At 37.1% G+C, this 18,658-nt stretch overlaps 1 protein-coding gene across 1 annotated transcript in view; it reads left to right on the top strand.

Moving 5' to 3' along the window:
- The window catches only part of Fbxl5 (F-box and leucine rich repeat protein 5), a 35,361-nt gene that overhangs the window by 13,369 nt on the left and 3,334 nt on the right, over nt 1-18,658 (top strand). Inside the window, exons 5-10 of the mRNA XM_042674721.1 lie at nt 1,632-1,814; nt 4,391-4,516; nt 6,930-7,081; nt 7,664-7,746; nt 8,598-9,320; nt 15,074-15,222. Of these exons, the coding sequence (XP_042530655.1) occupies nt 1,632-1,814; nt 4,391-4,516; nt 6,930-7,081; nt 7,664-7,746; nt 8,598-9,320; nt 15,074-15,222 (1,416 nt within the window). The remainder of the gene's footprint in view (nt 1-1,631; nt 1,815-4,390; nt 4,517-6,929; nt 7,082-7,663; nt 7,747-8,597; nt 9,321-15,073; nt 15,223-18,658) is intronic.

The following is an 18,658-nucleotide window of genomic DNA, read 5'->3' as shown; positions in this document are numbered from 1 at the left end:
CCTTACAGTGGGTTCATTGGGATACAGTTGTTTTCAAGAGCATTTGTAGTTTTATTTTCACCCTTTGCTATTCTTAAGTCTGTTTATATCTAGGAATATTCTATATAGTATACTCTATATACTGTGTTTGTATGCTTTGAGAAGATGAATGAGAAATGCAACTAAAATATTCGTGACATTTTTTAGTAGACTTTTTTTACATTTTTTTTTCTTTTGCCAGTCCTGGGGCTTGAACTCAGGGCCTGGCCATTGTCCCTGAATTGCTTTTGCTCAAGGCTAGCACTCTACCACTTGAGCCACAGTCCCTCTTCTGACTTTTTCAGTTTATATGGTACTGAGGAATAGAACCCAGGGCTTCTTGCATGCTAGGCAAGCACTCTACCACTAAGCCACATTCCCAGCCCAGCAGTAGACTGCTTTTTTTTTTTTTTTTAAATTTATCTCATTAGCTTTTCCTTTTCAAACTGCACTAAAAGAAAGTTGGCATCTTTAGACCAGTAGAAATTTATTCTTTAGCTTCTTGTAGATGGTCAGGAGTCATAGTATACCTATTAAAATAGCACATAGTTTTTTAAGATTTGTCCTTTTCTCATATTTTCTTTAGCAAAGTAGTTAGATTGATGTTGAAAGGATCATTTTATAAGGTAGGCTATGATTAAACCTACAAAGCTCGTAAGCTTTACTCTGAAGTATAGCTTGTACCTTACATACCAACCTAAGACCTGTTGTGTCTTGTTTAATTTTAATTATAATACAGGATTTAAAAGCATTACAATGACTGCATTTAATTTTCCCCTTTCTTCAAAGTAAATTAAAGCTGCATTATGTTTAAGTATTTGAAATTTTAAAATACAGTTTAAAGTAACTTGTTCATGGCATTTCTATATTTAAGTTGTCTTGTGAAGACAAACCAATTATGTAAGGTATTCAAAATTCTTCTACTTATTGTAGCACTGTTTTCAATTTTCTTTCACAAAACTGTTACTGAAATAATAGCTAATAAGAAATTATATTCATTGATTTTCTACAGTAGATTCTGGCAAAAATGTCCTTATGTGTCATAAATGGTTATGTTTATCTCAACTGGCTAAGGTATATACAGGTTAAAGAAGTCAGATTTCACAGACCTTTTAAGATGAAATGTGCAAGTGAAAGGCAACTCAAGAAACATTCTATTAGGAGTTATAATCCATGGATAGAGAGGGTTGTGTGAGCTTTATGTGTGTCATTAAAAATGCCTTTGCAGTCTCATTTGGCTGACTCCATACTTGTTGATTTAAAGCTGTATAACCCGTTTGGCTCCTTTTTTCTAATGATGCTACTTAGGCTACAAAGTGAGTATTGTTTTTTGTGTGACGCCTTTGTAAGAGGAAGCCAATTCTGTGTTCATTACTGTAGTTCACACTGATGAAGTATGATCTAGGCCATGATAGTTTAACCCTACAGGTTCTTAACAAGTTTAACATCCCCATGTTACCTCTAATACATGTTATTTCCTTTTCACATCTTGCAAGCAGGAAGGAACTAACTTCAGGCACTGGACTTTGCTTATAGAAATAATGATTGTAATTTCTTACTGCATTTTTTTTTTGTTGCCTTTACTGCTAAAGCTTTTCTTTTTTATATTTCAGAAGCAGAAGTGTCAGAGCATTCCACAGGTATAACCCATCTTCCTCCTGAGGTAATGCTGTCAATTTTCAGTTACCTCAACCCTCAAGAATTATGTCGATGTAGTCAAGTCAGCACTAAATGGTCTCAGCTGGCAAAAACTGGATCACTGTGGAAACATCTTTATCCTGTTCATTGGGCCAGAGGTAGGTACAAGTGACTTTGATTTATTAAAAAATACTTTAAAACTGCTTTTTTAGGTGAATATTCACAGCCATTTATAAGTAAGGCTTGGGAAGGAAACAGAACTTGACCAAAAAGTAGATTTCATGGTTAGTTCCTGGTATAAAAAAGCCAGCAGTGCTGAAGTATATGAGTCTAGCATTTTCTTTAATATTATTAAGAAAAAGTAGTTGGGGAAGAGAATACCAAAAATATTGGCAAAATATTGATAATGTTTGGAGACAGATAATATGTACACTCACATTCATTATACTACATTTTTCTAGAATACTATATTTTTTAGAAAACTAAGTAGATGAGTATTTTAAAAACTGTATTCTGTAGAATTTGAAGAGGAGATATTGTGGCTTGCTTTTGGTCGTGGCTCAAAATAAAGATTTTGTCTTTAAAGCCTATCTTTTTTTGTAACTGATAGTGAATCATTCTTTAAATCAGAATTTCACATTAATTTCATTGTGGTAAATTACTTTGTTCTCTCCATGAATATATACTGCAGTGATGGCATGTGATTATGAATACAATAATATGGTATATTCATTTTTCTGTCACTGAATTAAAAGTCTTTTCAAAGATTCAAAGTCCATGTTGATTGTGTGTGTGTGTGTGTGTGTGTGCGTGCGCGTGCGCGCGCGCGCGCTGGCATCAGAGTTTGAACTCAGAACCTCAAGTTCTCAGTTGGCTTTTTTGCTCATGGTTGGCACGCTACCACTTGAGCTACGCCTCCTTTTTCATCATGTGAATACTTTTTAAAAATAGTTCTCTACTCTGGTTCTCTTTAACATACAAACGTATCTTTCTCACCTAATTTTGTTTGCTAAAGTTATGAGTCTTACTACACCAGGTTTTGGTTTTGGTTTTGGTAGAATGCTATGTAGCACTGTGATTGTGTCTCAGGAGGAGATGGCTCTCACTCCACTGCCTCACTGGTGTCTGAATTGACAGCCTTTGCCTTAGCCTCCCAAGTGCCAGCATTAGAGTCCTGCGTCTCATGCAACTTGTAACACTTGTAAAATAAACAGTTGTTAGATATTTAACACTTTCGAAGGGTAGTATTTCATGTATTGGGTAGACTGATAGCCCAAATGATTAGGTTATTTTTATGTGGATTAATTTTTCATATTGTATGATAGTGGAATACTGAGTCAAGGCAAAATATTAACATGTCATATTTTTTGTTCAGCTATTTATAAGCATTATTAAGAAAAATACATAATGAATTTATATCGATGTCATCAGATGTGATAATGCACTGCCAACTTTGATAAAGTTACCCAAATCTAAAATAATGCTTTTTTGTGTTTTTATTTTTTATTTATTTTATTTTATTTATTTATTTTTGGGTCCGGTCGTGGGCCTGAACTCTGGGCCTGGGTGCTGTCCCTCAGCTCTTCAGCTCAAGGCTAGCGCTCTACCACTTGAGCCACAATGCCACTTCCGGCTTTTTTTTTCTGCTTATGTGGTGCTGAGGAATCGAACCCAGGGCCTCATCATGCAAGGCAAGTGCTCTACCACTGAGCCACCTTCCCAGCCCCTTTTTTGTGTTTTTAATATGTTTAAACCAAAAGTTCCAGCAGAAATGTTTTCGCTTATGGTATTTGGTTGTTTTTGTCCCCTCTCTTGGGGAAATCTGAAATGTCAGGCAACATTCCCTTGTCCCATCTTTGAATACGACTCTATCATCTAGTGGATTAAGGCCAAGGTTGCTGCTAAGAAGCACCTTGCATCCATAGGTCAGAACCCACTTCAAGAGTCACCAGGTGTAAAGTGTCAGGGATCTAGGGTGAGAAACCTGATGTAGGCATAAGGATAGGAATTAAAATATATTTTTTATTGTCTCGCTTCATATCAAGATAATTTGGTTACAGTATGTTCTCCAGTATTGTTAAATATATGGTTTCAATTCACCTTAGTCTTTTTCTTTGACTTATGAGTTGCTTACTGAGTACAGAGTTAGGGAATCATGTTCCTTTTGTTTATTGGGTACCATCACCAAGGCTATTGCTAGAGTAATGGTCAGGGGAAAGGTTAGGCTATTTTCAAAGATTTTTATTACTATTATTATTAAGTGGTTGTACAAAGTGTTTACAAAGTCAGGTTATGATTCATTGATTTTTTTAAAAATTTCATGTAAGGATAATGATAATTATTTTTCTTAGAAGTGGTATTATAAACACTATACTTATTTCTGTAAAAGGTAAAATTGAAAAAGTTTTCTGTATTAGACTAGTAGGTATATAACACATTATTGTTTTTATAGTTGTTTCCTTAGTCTTAGATTTGTTTTAGTTAAATATCAAATGTTAGTTAATGAATTAGTTTTGCTTAAGTGAACTTCAGTAGTTATAATTCTTTTTTAGTATGCTTGAAATTGAATTCCTCTTTTCTTCTTCCCCCATTCCGCCTTTATTTTTTTAAGCTACCATTAAAATATTCCTAAAAATAGCTTGAGTTCCTATTACATGGTAAGAAAGATTTTGTCTGTTGTTTTTGTGATGGTAGGAGACCTGATCTTACTGGTATTTATTTCTTCATTGAGTAGGTGACTGGTATTGTGGTCCTGCCACTGAGCTTGATACTGAGCCTGATGAGGAGTGGGTGAAGAATAGGAAAGATGAAAGTCGTGCATTTCAGGAGTGGGATGAAGATGCCGACATAGATGAATCTGGTAAGTTGTGTCTGCAGTGAACATTATCACACGGTGTTTTTCATAGTTGACAATGGATTTAATATTACTAAGAAATATTCAATTCATGTGTTTTGGATGGAGCTAGGAACCTGTAAGCCTACCTACTCAGGAGGCTGACATCAGAGGGATCACAGTTACAAGTCAGCCTGGGCACCAAAGTCCATGACACTCCATCTATAAAATAAGTAGCAAAAAGCTAGGCTGGAGGTATGACTCCAGTGGTAGAGAACCAGCTGTGTAGAGCAAGCTGAGTGAGAGCATAAAGCCCTGAATTAAAGCCAATATACTGGCACCCACACCAAAAATTTAATGTGTTCTATGTTTTCTTTTTTCTTTTTCTTTTTTGTCAGTCATGGGGCCTGAACTCTGGGCCTGGGCGCTATCCCTCAGCTCTTCAGCTCAAGGCTAGTGCTCTACCACTTGAGCCACAGCACCACTTCCGGCTTTTTTCTTTTTGTTTATGTGGTGCTGAGGAATCAAATCCAGGGCCTCATGCATGCAAGACAAGCACTCTACCACTGAGCCACCTCCCCAGCCCGTGTTCTATGTTTTCTAAAGAATCTTGTTTTTAAATGTACTGCTGCTTAAATTAGAATGAGCAGATTAAAATTTTTATTGTTGCAACATTAATGTATATTGTGGTTTTGTATTTAACACAAAATGATAATCAATTTTCTGAATGGAAATAAAGTACATTTCTTATAGTTCTTTGTAGTTTACTGTGCTTTTTAGGTCTGTTTTGGTTAATCAGTTCATCAGAATTTATTGAGGCTATGAGGAAGGAACTATGATACTATTGAGTTTTACTCATTTGTAAAGTCATAAGGTAGAAATAGGAACTAATGTCTAGTGCCAGTGGCTCATGCCTGTAATCATAGCTTCCCATGAGGTTGAAATCTGAGGATCATGGTTTGAAACTAGCCAGGACAGAGAAGTCTGTGAGAATCATCTCCAACTAACCACCTAAAAGCTGGAAGTGGAACTGTGACACAAAATGATGAGTGTTAGCCTTGAGCATGAAAGCTCTTCAGGACTGGTGCGCACACACAATAATAATAATGTATATAGGAATTGTAGGTTGGGAGTGAAACTCTGTTCTGTAGCATTTGTTTAACATGTATAAAGCTACAGCCAGGTTCAATCCCCAGCACCATGTACACCAAAAAAAAAGTTTGATATGGAAATTCTTCATGTGGTAGCGTAATAAAAATGAGTACAGTCATTTGGGAAGTTCTGTGGGAAAATTCAAGAGTGAATAGGAAAGTATAACTACCAAAGTATGTAATTCTTAGTTCAAGGTACATAATGAAAAATACTGGAATAGAAATGATGCCATATAGAGCAGAAAGGTCTGAGACTCTTATTTCCAATAAAAAAATATAACTAGAGGCATGGCTCAAGTGGTAGAGCATCAGCCATGAGCATGAAAGCTGAGTGAGAGTGAGAGGCCCTGAGTTCCGGCTCTAATACAAAAATCAGCACCACCACCATCAACAGTCAAACGAAACAAAACAAGAACGATACAGGCAAATTGGGCACTGTATCAGTTCTTTTTTTTTTGTTTGTTCGTTGTTTGTTTTCCAGTCCTAGGGTTGGAACTCAGGGCCTGGGCACTGTCCCTGATTCATTTGCTCAAGGCTAGCACTCTACCACTTGCGCCACTTCCAGCTTTTTGTTTATGTGGTACTGAGGAATTGAACCCAGGGCTTCGTGCATATTAGGCAAGCACTCTACCACTAGGCCACATTCCCAGCCCCTGTACAGTGTATCAGAAGATAATAATAAGTATTGTGGCAGAAGCAAGGAAGGGAAAAGAGTCAGTTTTCAACAGAGTTGATTGATTGATCAGGTCTTTGGAGAAGCTTAATTTAGCTTTTCTAATAATGCCCATGACAAAAGTTTTCCCCTGTATGTCAAATTGGGGTGTGTAGTAGTTGTTCACTGCTCAGCTCCCTATGCAGTGCTGGGGCTTGAATAAAGACCTTACATAGGCTACACCAGGAATCTACCACTGAGTTAATTACATCACCCATAAATACCTAATCCCTATAGATGTTATTAAGTAAAATGCCAAAGCTATGTCCAATTTTAACCTAGCAATTCTAAGGTACCTTCTTTTGCTTGATTGTTTATGGCCAGGCTAATTGAGATCAGTTTCACATGTCTTCTAAATCTTACTTTTATTGAAATAGAATAACAGGTAGTAATCATTTATTTGGCATTGCACAGTCTGTTTTTTAAAGAAGTATTCAAAGTGCATTGCCTGAAAGCTGAATTGTTTGCAGAAATGAGCTTAAGGAGAGCACAAAATACTTCATATTTAATGATTTGAAGACTTTAAGTATTCTAATTATAGTTACTGAGTTCTTACAAATTCCAATTCATTTCGCAGAAGAGTCTGCAGAAGAGGAGTCCATTGCTATTAGCATTGCACAGATGGAAAAACGTTTACTCCATGGCTTAATTCATAATATTCTACCGCATGTTGGTACTTCTGTAAAAACATTAGTGTTAGCATACAGCTCCGCAGTTTCCAGCAAAATGGTACGTATAAGTAAACACTAGTTTGAGTATGATGAAAGTAATGATAGTTTGGTTTGCTTATTCTACAATTTAACTAAGGGAAAAGAATAATTGAGGACTTCATATAGATAGGCATTCATGGTTAGCTTTTGTATTATTTCACTTCTTACAACAACCTTTGTAGCATGAATACCATTACTTATACAGTAGATGAGGGACTCAAGACAAGGAGAGGTTAAATAGTGTGCTTTAGTTTCGTAGATGTGTGGTGAAGCCTATTTTCACTACATATGATTTCAAGATTCTTCATCATATGTAAGGTATGATGAGATGAAATCACTGTTTTATAAGAAGGGTAACTATATATTAGAATAGCCTTGGGTCTTCCTTAAGAAAGATGTGGATTGCCTGGGTATAGTGTCAAAACTGCTAAAAGATTCTCAGAGATTCGAGCCCAGAGTATATGTGTGTGTATATATTTTAATGCACAATATGAGTGTCTTTTAAATATGCACATGCATTTGGAAACCACTAGACTATATTCCTGTTGTCTTTTGTTTATCTTAACTATAGATCTTCACAGTGACTTCTTCCCTCTTTTAGGTTAGACAGATTTTAGAGCTTTGTCCTAACCTGGAGCATCTGGATCTTACCCAAACTGACATCTCAGATTCTGCATTTGACAGGTTAGTGATTTTAAAATAATTTAAGCATTATAAATTCTAACTATGAATCAGTAGTCTTTTAAAGTTTCTCATTTACGTAACTATAAATAACTGCTGTTTAATCATACTATTTTACTACTAAATCGGTGTGGCTTCAACTTGAAAGCACTCTCCAATCTTCTGTCTTTTATTCATAGCTGTAAGCTGATCCCACAAGTTTAGTGTTATCATCTTGTGCTGTGGCTAGGTTTTTAGTCTTGCTTTTTAACCATCTAGATTATTATGTGGTTCTGAGGTTTTAATTGGGCTGTTAAGTGCCATTTGGTAAAGCTTGCTTTTGTTTTTTCACAGTTGGTTTTGATACAGGCCACTTGAAGCTACACTCTGCAGTTTGACACTTTTGAGCATATAATTGGTCTCCTCTGTAGTATAGCTCACCCCACCTTCCCACCTAGCATTTCCTGTTTTGGAGGGAATGATATACAGTTCTTTCGCTAAGGCCAATGCTCGGTGTTTCCATAGCTTGTTACTTCTGCTTCTTCTTCTATTGATCATTAGTCATTTACTCTCCTTCATATCTATATGTTGACTGCTAACTTTTTAAGTATTATTAAATATGTTGCTACTTGCTTTTGGGTAATAAACTTAAGCTTCTCCCATCCTGTCCTAATGTTAGGCTAGCAATATTATCAGTTCCTCATTATACTATCTTTCTGAATTCCAACACTAAGCATATTGCCTGACAGTACATGTTCAGTTAATGAGTGGTGATGTGAGACTTAGAATCTTCGTTACATGCATACATGTAGTAGTTCAGTGCTTTTGAGTAATTTGACAGTACTCACTCAGTGCTTGTTACCTCTTACTTGTAGTTGGTCTTGGCTTGGTTGCTGCCAGAGTCTTCGGCATCTTGATCTGTCTGGATGTGAGAAAATCACAGATGTGGCTCTGGAAAAAATTTCCAGAGCACTTGGTATCCTGACCTCTCAGAGTGACTTTCTGAAAACCTCTGCAAATACCATTGCTTCAACTACATGGAAAAATAAAGACATTACCATGCAGTCTACCAAGCAATATGCCCGTTTGTGTGATTTAACTAACAAGGACATTGGAGAAGAAATAGATAATGAACATGCCTGGACTAAACCTGTTTCTTCTGAAAGTTTCACTTCTCCTTACGTGTGGATGTTAGATGCTGAAGATTTGGCTGACATTGAAGATACTGTAGAATGGAGACACCGCAGTGTTGAAAGTCTCCGCGTAATGGAAACAACATCCAGCTTTGCTTGTTCCTCAGCTGGTTGTTACAGGAAGGATATTGTTGGGCTAAGGACGAGTGTCTGTTGGCAACAGCATTGTGCTGCTCCGGCTCTTGCTTACTGCGGTCATTCATTCTGTTGCACAGGAACAGCTCTAAGAACTATGGCAGCACTCCCAGGGTCTTCCGCAGTGTGTGGAAAAGCATTAAGGACTACGTTGCCTAGGGAAAATGACTTACTTTATTTTGGGAGTGACAAATGTGATCAAGTGACTGGACGAGTACTTTTGTTTCTCAGTCTGTCTGGATGTTATCAGATCACAGACCATGGTCTCAGGTGAGTAATCAGTTCCAGAGTGTAGCATTCGATGGAAAACGAATCAGAATCTCTTCTGGTCCAACATTCAGAAAATTTTAGGAGGAAGGATACCTGTGTCGATATGAATTTACAAGGTTTTATATTCTGGATAAGTCAGGGAGTTAATTTTTTAAGTGAAATTTGCAGAAAAGTAGAGAATTGTTTTTGTTTTATGGTATGGTTTTGGCAGTTATTAACACTTCTTATTAAACTAGGCATTAGTGGCTGGTGGCTTACACCTGTCATCCTAACTACTGAGGAGGCTGAGATCTGAGGATTGCGGTTCAAAGCCAGCCTGGGCAAGGAAGTTCTTTAGAATGCATGAACACACACACACACGCACGCACGCACGCACGCACGCACGCACGCACGCACGTACATACGTGAAAGTAGAGCTGTGGCTCAAGTGGTAGAGTGCTAGCCTTGGGAGAAAAAAAAAGCTTCAGAGACAGTGTCCAGGCCCTCAGTTTAAGCCCCAGGACTAGCACACACAAACAAAATCTAATCTTGTTGTTGGTAATGGAATTTGAAGTAAGCTGCATTTCCTTCCTTCCTCCCTCCCTCCTTCCCTCTCTTCCTCCTCTCTCTTTCCTTCCCTCATTTCCTCTCCTTCCTCCTCCCTCCCTATCTCCCTCCCTTCCTCCCTCCCTCCCTCCTTCCCTCCCTCCCTCCCTCCCTTCTTCCCTTCTTTCCTTCCTTCCTTCCTTCCTTCCTTCCTTCCTTCCTTCCTTCCTTCCTTCCTCCCTTCCTTCCTTCCTTCCTTCCTTCTTTCCTTCCTTTCCTCCCTCCCTCCTTCCTTCCTTCCTTCTTTCCTTCCTTCTCCTTTCTTTTTCTTTTCCTTTTCTATTCTTTTCTTTTTTCTTTTTTTGTGCTGGTCCTAGGGCTTGAACTGAAGGCCTGGGAGCTTTCCCTGAGCTTTTTTGCTCAAGGCTGGTGCTCTACCACTTGGGCTATAGATCTACTTCTGGCTTAAAAAAGAAAATTGTTATTATAAAGGTGATGTACAGAGGGCTTACGGGTTCATGAGTCAGGTATAAAGTACATTTCTTTCTGGATAATACCACCCCATCATTGGCTCTCTCCCAGTTATTCCCTCCTGTATCTGCCCACAAGTTGTATAGTTTATTTTCTACATAGTCTCTATTGTACCACTGCTGCATTTGCCCCTTTGTCCCCCAATATACTTCTTGTTTTTTGGTGGCAAATTGGAGATAAGAGTGTCACTAACTTTTCTGCCTGGACTGACTCTAAACAGTGACCCTCAAATTGTGGTCTCCTTAGTAGCTGACACGTGTAAGTCATCGGCACCCAGCTTGTAGGCTGCATTTTTTCTCAGAGTTTTCATAAGTAATGATGAGAACATTGTATCTGAGGCATTTTTAAAAGGAATAATTTGGATGGATGAATGAATTCCTTTTGGAGACAAAGGCATATATAACGTGTTGTATATGGTGGCTAATTGAAAAAGTTTGCAGTCTGAGTATAGATTTATCTGTTGTTAGTTACTTTATCTCCAAGGACTAAATCATTAGATATTTACTAAGTATGTACTATTTGCTCTTTTCTAACTGCTAAGGATTCAGAATAAATCTTTTCTTTACTGGTCTATTTAGGTTTTCTATTTCTTACTAATTGAACTTTGCTGAATTATATTTTTTTCTAGAGATTTTCTAATTTCTTCCTGACTCTTAAATTCTTTGGCATGTAACATAATAGTCCTTTATGATCTTTCTTTTTGTGTGCCGCTGTTGGGGCTTAAACTCAGGGCCTAACATTATCACTTGGTCTTTCTGTTTATGGCTGGTGCTCTACCCTGTGAGCCGTGCCTCTAGCTCAGCTTTTCTGTCCAGGCTGGCTTCAAATCACAATCCTCAGATTTCAGCCTCCCAAGTAGCTAGGATTACAGATATTATAGACATGAGCCACTGTTGCCTGGCTCTTTTCTCATTTCATTTTATTTATTTCTTTTACTGTGGTTAGGAGTTTTGTTGATTTTGTCTTTTAGCTTCAATGATTTTTTTTCCTGTGATTTTTCAGGATACTTCATTTATTACTATTCTGATCTTTATTATTTCCTTTTTTTGCGCTATAACTTGGGATTTAGGTTCTCTTTTTCTAGTTTATTGAAGCATGTTGTTAGTCTTTTTGAGATGTTTTTCTTGTTATAAACATGGTATTTATTACTGAAGGGCAGTTTTGCTGAGCATGGTGTTTGGCTGACAGTTCCCCCCCTCTTTTTGTGATATGAGAGTTTACCTCTCATGCAGTTTGTCCTACTTTGAGATACTTTTTGAGATTATTTAGACTGTATTTAGAAGTGGTATCTTTTAATTTTAATTTTGAATTATAGGCTTTATAAATTAATAAGCTAAACCTACTGATTGTTTTCTTAACTGGCAGCCAGTGGTTACCCATGTAATCCTAACTACCCAGGAAATTCAGATCTGAGGATCAGGATTCAAAGCCAGTCCAGGCAAGAAAGTCTATGAGACACTCAGCTCTAATTCACTAGCAAAAAGCTGGAAGTAGAGCAGTGGTTTAAGTGGTAGAATGCCAGCCTTGAACAAAAAAGATCAGTGACAGCTTGACAGCTCTTGGTCCCTAAGTACAAGCCCTAGTGTGCTCACCAAGACTATTTTCTTGGCCTGTACATAGTATGTCTGCAGTTCAAGCACTTGAGAGACAGGCAAGATAATTATAGATTTAAGGGCAGTTTGGCTACATAGTCTCATCAAAACAACAATAACAAAAAAGGGAGAGAAAAGACTTTGTCTTTAAAGAAATAAGGACTGTTTTCTCTAGCTGCTGTGGCTTTGTCAAGCCACAGGGATTCTGAACTGCTACCATTGTAGCTTACAGAGGGGCAGAAAGCTACACTTTTTTTTTGTTGTTGTTGTTGGTCGTGAGGCCTGAATTCTGGGCCTGAGCGCTGTCCCTCAGCTCTTCAGCTCAAGGCTAGCATCCTACCACTTGAGCCACAGTGCCACTTCCAGCTTTTTCTGCTTTTGTGGTGCTGAGGAATCAAACCCCGGGCTTCATGCATGCGAGGCAAGCGCTCTACCACTGAGCCACCTTTCCAGCCCCAGAAAGCTACACTTTGGAACAAACAAAGAAAATCAAATTTTTTTTTTCTCTTTTTCTTTCTTTTTTTTTTTTGGTTGGTTGTGGGGCTTGAACTCTGGGCCTAGGTGCTGTCCCTCAGCTCTTCAGCTCAAGGCGAGTGCTCTACCACTTGAGCCACAGCACCACTTCTGGTTTTCTGAGTAGTTTATTGGAGATAGAGTCTTATGGACTTTTCCTGCCAGGGCTGGCTTTGAACTGATCCTCAGAGCTCAGCCTCCTGAGTAGCTAGGATTACAGGCGTGAGCTACCAGTCCCTGGCTGAAAATCACAGTGGCTCACTCCTGTAATCCTAGATACTCAGCAGGCTTAGATCTGAGGATAATGGCTCAAAGCCATCCTGGGCAGGAAGATCTGTGAGACTCTTACCTCCAGTTACTCATCAAAAAGCCAGAAATAGAGCTGTGGCTCAAGTGGTAGAGTGCTAGCCTTGAGCAAAAAAGCTCAGACTAAGTACCCAGGCCCTGAATTCAGGAGCCAAGTTTGGCACACACACACACACAAAAGTTCTTCTTAGTCATATGATAAAGCCATATTAGTTTCCTCTTTTAATCATGTAGCTACAAAATTCTAAAATGTACTGTCCCATTCTTCAACATTTAATGTTCTCACTGAATACATGACTCAGTATTTTCTTTTTTTTCTTTTTCTTTCTGCTTATGTGGTGCTGAGGAATCGAACCCAGGGCCTCAGGCATGCAAGGCAAGCGCTCTACCACTGAGCCAACTTCTCAGCCATGACTCAGTATTTTCATATTAATAATACTTTCCTAATTTCTTTGTTGCTGCATAATAACTTTTTATGTTTTGCGCTGGTCCTTAGGCTTGAACCCAGGTTCTAGCTGCTGTCTTTAAACTTTTGAGCTCAAGTCTAGCATTTTACCAGTTGAGCCACAGTTCCACTTCTGGCTTTTTGGTAGTTAAGTGGAAATAAGAGTTTCATAGATTTTCCTGCCTGGTCTGTGTTTAAACTGCGATCCTCAGATCCCAACCTCCTGTGTAGGTAGAATTAAAGGTGTGAGCCACTGGTGCCTGGCTTTGCATAATAATTTTTTAAAGGCATTATGTTATATCAGTTTCTTTTGACATCCCTTTCCTATTCCCAGTTTTCCATTTTATTATTGTAATATGGTTTAAGTTTCTATTGAATAGAAAATGGACATCTTTGATTTTTGTTCTTGATGTATTTTACCTCTTACTATTGTTCTAACCATCTCACTTTATCCTATATGTACAAATACTGATTTTATTTTTCCACAATGTGCTATTAGATTCTCTCCTTAGGGTTATTTTGTAATTCACACACATACAATACACCTGTTTTAGTGTGCAGTCCATTGACTTTCAGCATATTTACAAGGTTGTGCAACTATCACCATTACCTAATTTTAAAATATTTTTTGTAGTTGGGCTCTGGTGAGCTCATACCTGTAATCCTAGCTACTCAGGAGCTGAGATCTGAGGATCGTGGTTCAAAGCCAGCCCATGCAGAAAAGTCCTAGAGACTTATTGCCAATTAACCAGCAGAAAACTGGAAGTGGTGCTGTGGCTCAAGTAGTAGCCTGCTGGCCTTAGGCCAGAGAGTTCAGGGACAGCGCCCAGGTCCAGATTTCAAGCCCCATGACCACCACCACCCCAACCAAATGTCATTCCTAGCAGAAACCCCCTACTTAATTGCATTCCCATTTCAGTCTTCCTTGTCTCTAGCCCCTGGCAACAACTAATTTACTGTCTGGATTTACCTATTCCAGAGTAATAATGTTAGTGGTGTCCTGCACTTACATAAGTTTTTGTTTATGCCTTTCTTCACTTAACTATGTTTTCAAGGCTTATGCATGGCACAACTTGTGAGGTAATTTGTAGCTGTGTAATATTTTTTTTTTTTTTCTGTCGGTCGTGGGCTTGAACTCTGGGCCTGGGCGTTGTCCCTCAGCTCTTCAACTCAAAGGCGAGCGCTCTACCACTTGAGCTACAGCGCCACTAACATTTTAATTATATAGGCATATACCACATTTTGTTTATCCATTCATCAGTGGATATTTGGGCTTTTTTTTTTTTGCTTATTTGGTGCTGAGGAATTGAACCCAGGGCTTCATGCATGCAAGGCAAGCGCTCTACCAACTGAGCTACCTTCCCAGCCCCAATATTTGGGCTTTTTCTGTGTAAATAATGCTACTGTGAACATTGGTGTGGAAGTTTTTGTGTGGACATGTTTTTGTTTTCTATTTCTACCTATAATTTCTGAGGGACTAACTTTTAGGTTTAAAATTTCAGTAGTTTTGATTTTTATTTAGATAACCTGGTCAGAGAATGAACATTTTAAAAACTGGGGTTCAGTGCTTCCTTCTTTTGAGAATTGAGTTACTCTATTGTACGTAGAAGGTAAAGTCCTATAGTGTTTATTGCCTATCTTCAGTAACAATGTAGAAAGTTTTTCTGAGTTCACTGTATTCCTGCCTAAGGATGAAGCTAGTTATTAGGGTTTTACAGAAATTCTAAAATATTTTTGTTACCCAATTTTGGTAAGTGTATAAAGTTTGGCCAGTGTGCCATAGGAATACAGATGATTCTATAAGTTAATATATTCTAATTGTCAATGATTTCTCCTTACAGGGTTTTGACTCTGGGAGGAGGGCTGCCATATTTGGAGCACCTTAATCTCTCTGGTTGTCTTACTGTAACTGGTGCAGGCCTGCAGGATTTGGTTTCAGCATGCCCTTCCCTAAATGATGAATACTTTTACTACTGTGACAACATTAACGGTAATGCCTTTTAGCAGTGAGATAATTTTGAAGGCATTGATTCAAAGCTTTTTAGCAGTTGTCATAATTAGTATGGTTTCTGTTTTTTCTAGATTCCTAATTACACAGATTTTTACAATTAGTCCTTTAAATTTGAATTTTTTTTTTAAGTAATAGATTTTTCATTAGCTTCTTGAAAGGTAAGTTTTCTTGTGGAATACATATTTCAAATACCATTTTACAACTAGAGTCATGTAGTGGTGTCATCATTCAAATATGATGGTTACGGAAATGCTAAAATTTTTATAAGATTTTGGAAATCTTCTCTATAGTGTGTGGCATTAACAATTTAGAAGTAATGATGTTCTGAGACAAGGATTTCTGATGGATTGCAGACTTCTCTTTTCTGCAATAAAACTTCAACCAGTGCAATAGATAAAGGAGGACTTTGGTAGTATGAGTTCTGGGTCTGATTGCAGATAAATCTCACTAAAGATTTAAGATTATTTTATGCTGGTCCTGGGGCTTGAACTTGGGACCTGGGCGCTGTCCTTAAGCTTTTTTACACAAAGCTAGTGCTCTGTCATTTGAGCCACAACTCCACTTCTGGCTTTTTGGACTTTCCTGGCTGGATGGCTTTGATCTCAGATCTTTGGCTCAGATCTCAGCCTCTTGAGGTGCTAGGATTACAATCCTGAGCCACCAGTGTTTGGCACATATATATATTTGATGGTTCTTGTTTGTATTTTTAAAGCCTATTTTGTCTTGTAAAGAAATATTGAAAATGGTTTTTCAAACCATATTCAGTATCTTTTAGGGCAATTTGATAGTCCAGTAGAGACTGAATTTCCCAGAAGTATGAAGAACTGCTTCTCAGATCTTACTAAATAAAGCATCCTTTTGTATTGATCACTGAGAAAAAATTTAGACAGCCCAGATTCCATTATGTACTTACTTTTTTGTACCAAACACATTGTCTTTAAGAGCCAATCTCATGTTAATATGGAAGATCACATTTGGGTTTTCCTCAGGCAGGAAAGTTGACAGGAGCCAGAAAGACTAGAGAGTAATGACATGTCAGGAAGTAGAGAAGTTAGCAAATTTGCCATCGCTCAGAAATTAGATTGTCTTTCAAATACTCATGACCCGGATGCCAGTGGCTCATTTGTTATCCTCACTACTCAGGAGGCTGAGATCTGAGGATCGTGGTTCAAAACCAGCTCATTCAGGAGTTTGTGATACTCATCTCCAGTAAACTACTTGAAAAAGCCAGAAGTGGTGCTGTAGCTAAAGTGGCAGAATGTTAGCCTGGAGCACAAAGAGGCTCAGGGACAATGCCCAGGCCCCAAGTTCAAGTCCCAGATCTTGCAAAAATAAATAAAATAAAATATATATGAAGAAACAGGAGATCTCAGCTCTCGTTTCTGGAATTACATTGTTTTGCAACTAATGACTTCTCATGTTTTTAGTACATCATTAAGTTGGAGCAAATCTTAGCTCTCTGATGCCTTCAGTGTAATCAAGGAATGGTAAAAGTCAGTGCTTGTGGCTTCACCTGCTGAGCCTATAAAAGCAAGCAGCTACTTTTACTCATGCAGAGGACTTGAGAGACTGGAGTTTGTTTTGTTCTTGTTTCAGTGTACTTCCTAGGATTTATAGCACACACTAGGAACAATAATGAGTAAGCAATTACTTTACATTGAGAAAATTATTTTCATATTGCACTGTGAATTTCAGTATAGGTTATATTTGGGAACAAATCTTACACCTATTTGTTATATTGTGTTTAGTTATATAGACGTTTTGGGTGGTAAGATAATGGGTTTCAGTTCATTTTTATGATTTATCTCCTTATTTTGTTTTTAAATGTCTTGAAATAATTTAGATGAAAGGATAGTTAAATAATTAAATTTTAGTACTTTGTCAGTATTCTTGCATCTTAATTTGTTTAGAATATATAAATACTACATTGTTCCAAAGGTGCTGTTATATTGGTTTTGTTGACTGTAAGACTTTTTTTTTTTTTGCTAAGTGGTAATTTTCAGTAAAATTTTAACGTACCTGACTGTGCAAGATTTGAAAGTAAATTTCAGTGCTTTAATAAACCAATGTTAAATTACATTTTGTATGACTTAGAAGGGTGACTTGTCACGTGACCTGTGCTCCATAATTTCAGCTAGTTGCTCTTAAAGCAGTTCTCTGGTACTAGTTTTTCCTTAAAATGACTTTTGGACAACCTAGAAAATGCTGATTTTCTTATACAGTTTGGAAGATTGACACTGTCTTTCAAAGCAACTCAGCTTGCACAGGAAGTATTTAGTGAGTACTTAGTGGGCCCCTTTTTATCACTATTTTCTCTGAAAGTACTAGCATGTTTTAGTGAATGGTCTTACAGTGATAAGAAAACATATTTAGATAGCATTTTATATTAAATATTTTAAAGCAATATTTAACTTAAATGTATTTTTGTTAAAAGAAAATATACTTATTTAAATACCAGTTTATTAGCTAAAAGGAGTAAATTACTGGTATGCAGTAGTTATAAACTAACTAGTAAAACTAACTAAGCATTGGCTTAGGCTTTGGGTTAAATAACTCAGTTGTCAGATATTTAAATGGTTGGTTTGTTGAGCAATACAATTTGCTACGAACTGATAAAGATGTGATTTTAATCCTTTCAGGTGATTCTCTAGATTTAAATTTTGTTTTTTTGATTTGAATAGGAAGATTTCTTAGCCACAATATTTATAAACTCCTTTATCATCTAAGAAGTGTTCATTAAGTGACACAGTTTAGAGTCCTTGAAGAACATTGGAACAATAATGGCAAATAAACTTTTTATACTGATTTGCATTTCCAAGTATGTATAATATATAAATTAAGATAGATTAGCTCATAGTTCTGGAGGTGACCAAGTCTCAGATGATTTGCTCTCTTATGTTTCTAACTTAAGTTAAAGAGGAATTAAAGGTAAGTGAAGGTAAGTGCAGATATACACTAGCATGAATAATATATAGTACTTACAATACAACAGAAATGTCAAGTAATAATTACAATTTTGGGGAAATAATAGCTACTTTTATAGTTCTCATAATATTTAAATGCTTTGTTATGATTTATTCTTTACTATGATTTAAAGAGTTCAGTAGTTGTATATTTTCCTATTTCTATTTATTCTTTAATTTAGTCCGTATATGTTATAACTTTGGGTTCTACATTTAGAAATTTGTTGTTGATAATTCAGGTACTTAAAGAGAGTGATATTTTGAATTGTTAATGTCTGCTTACTTGATAATGTTGGAAATCTCCAATATCTTAGTCATATTCCTTTCTGATAGTACATCACTTTTTCTGCTATCCACTCTTCTCATTTCTCACAATCATTCTGGTATACTAAAGTCTTACTGTTAATGATACTTTATAAGTTTTTATACTTCTTTCCTTGAAAATGAGTTGG

Source organism: Dipodomys spectabilis, unplaced genomic scaffold, assembly GCF_019054845.1.
Source record: "Dipodomys spectabilis isolate Male_0828 unplaced genomic scaffold, ASM1905484v1 ptg000021l, whole genome shotgun sequence".
NCBI lineage: Eukaryota > Metazoa > Chordata > Mammalia > Rodentia > Heteromyidae > Dipodomys > Dipodomys spectabilis.
This window is presented reverse-complemented; position numbering and strand designations above follow the sequence as displayed.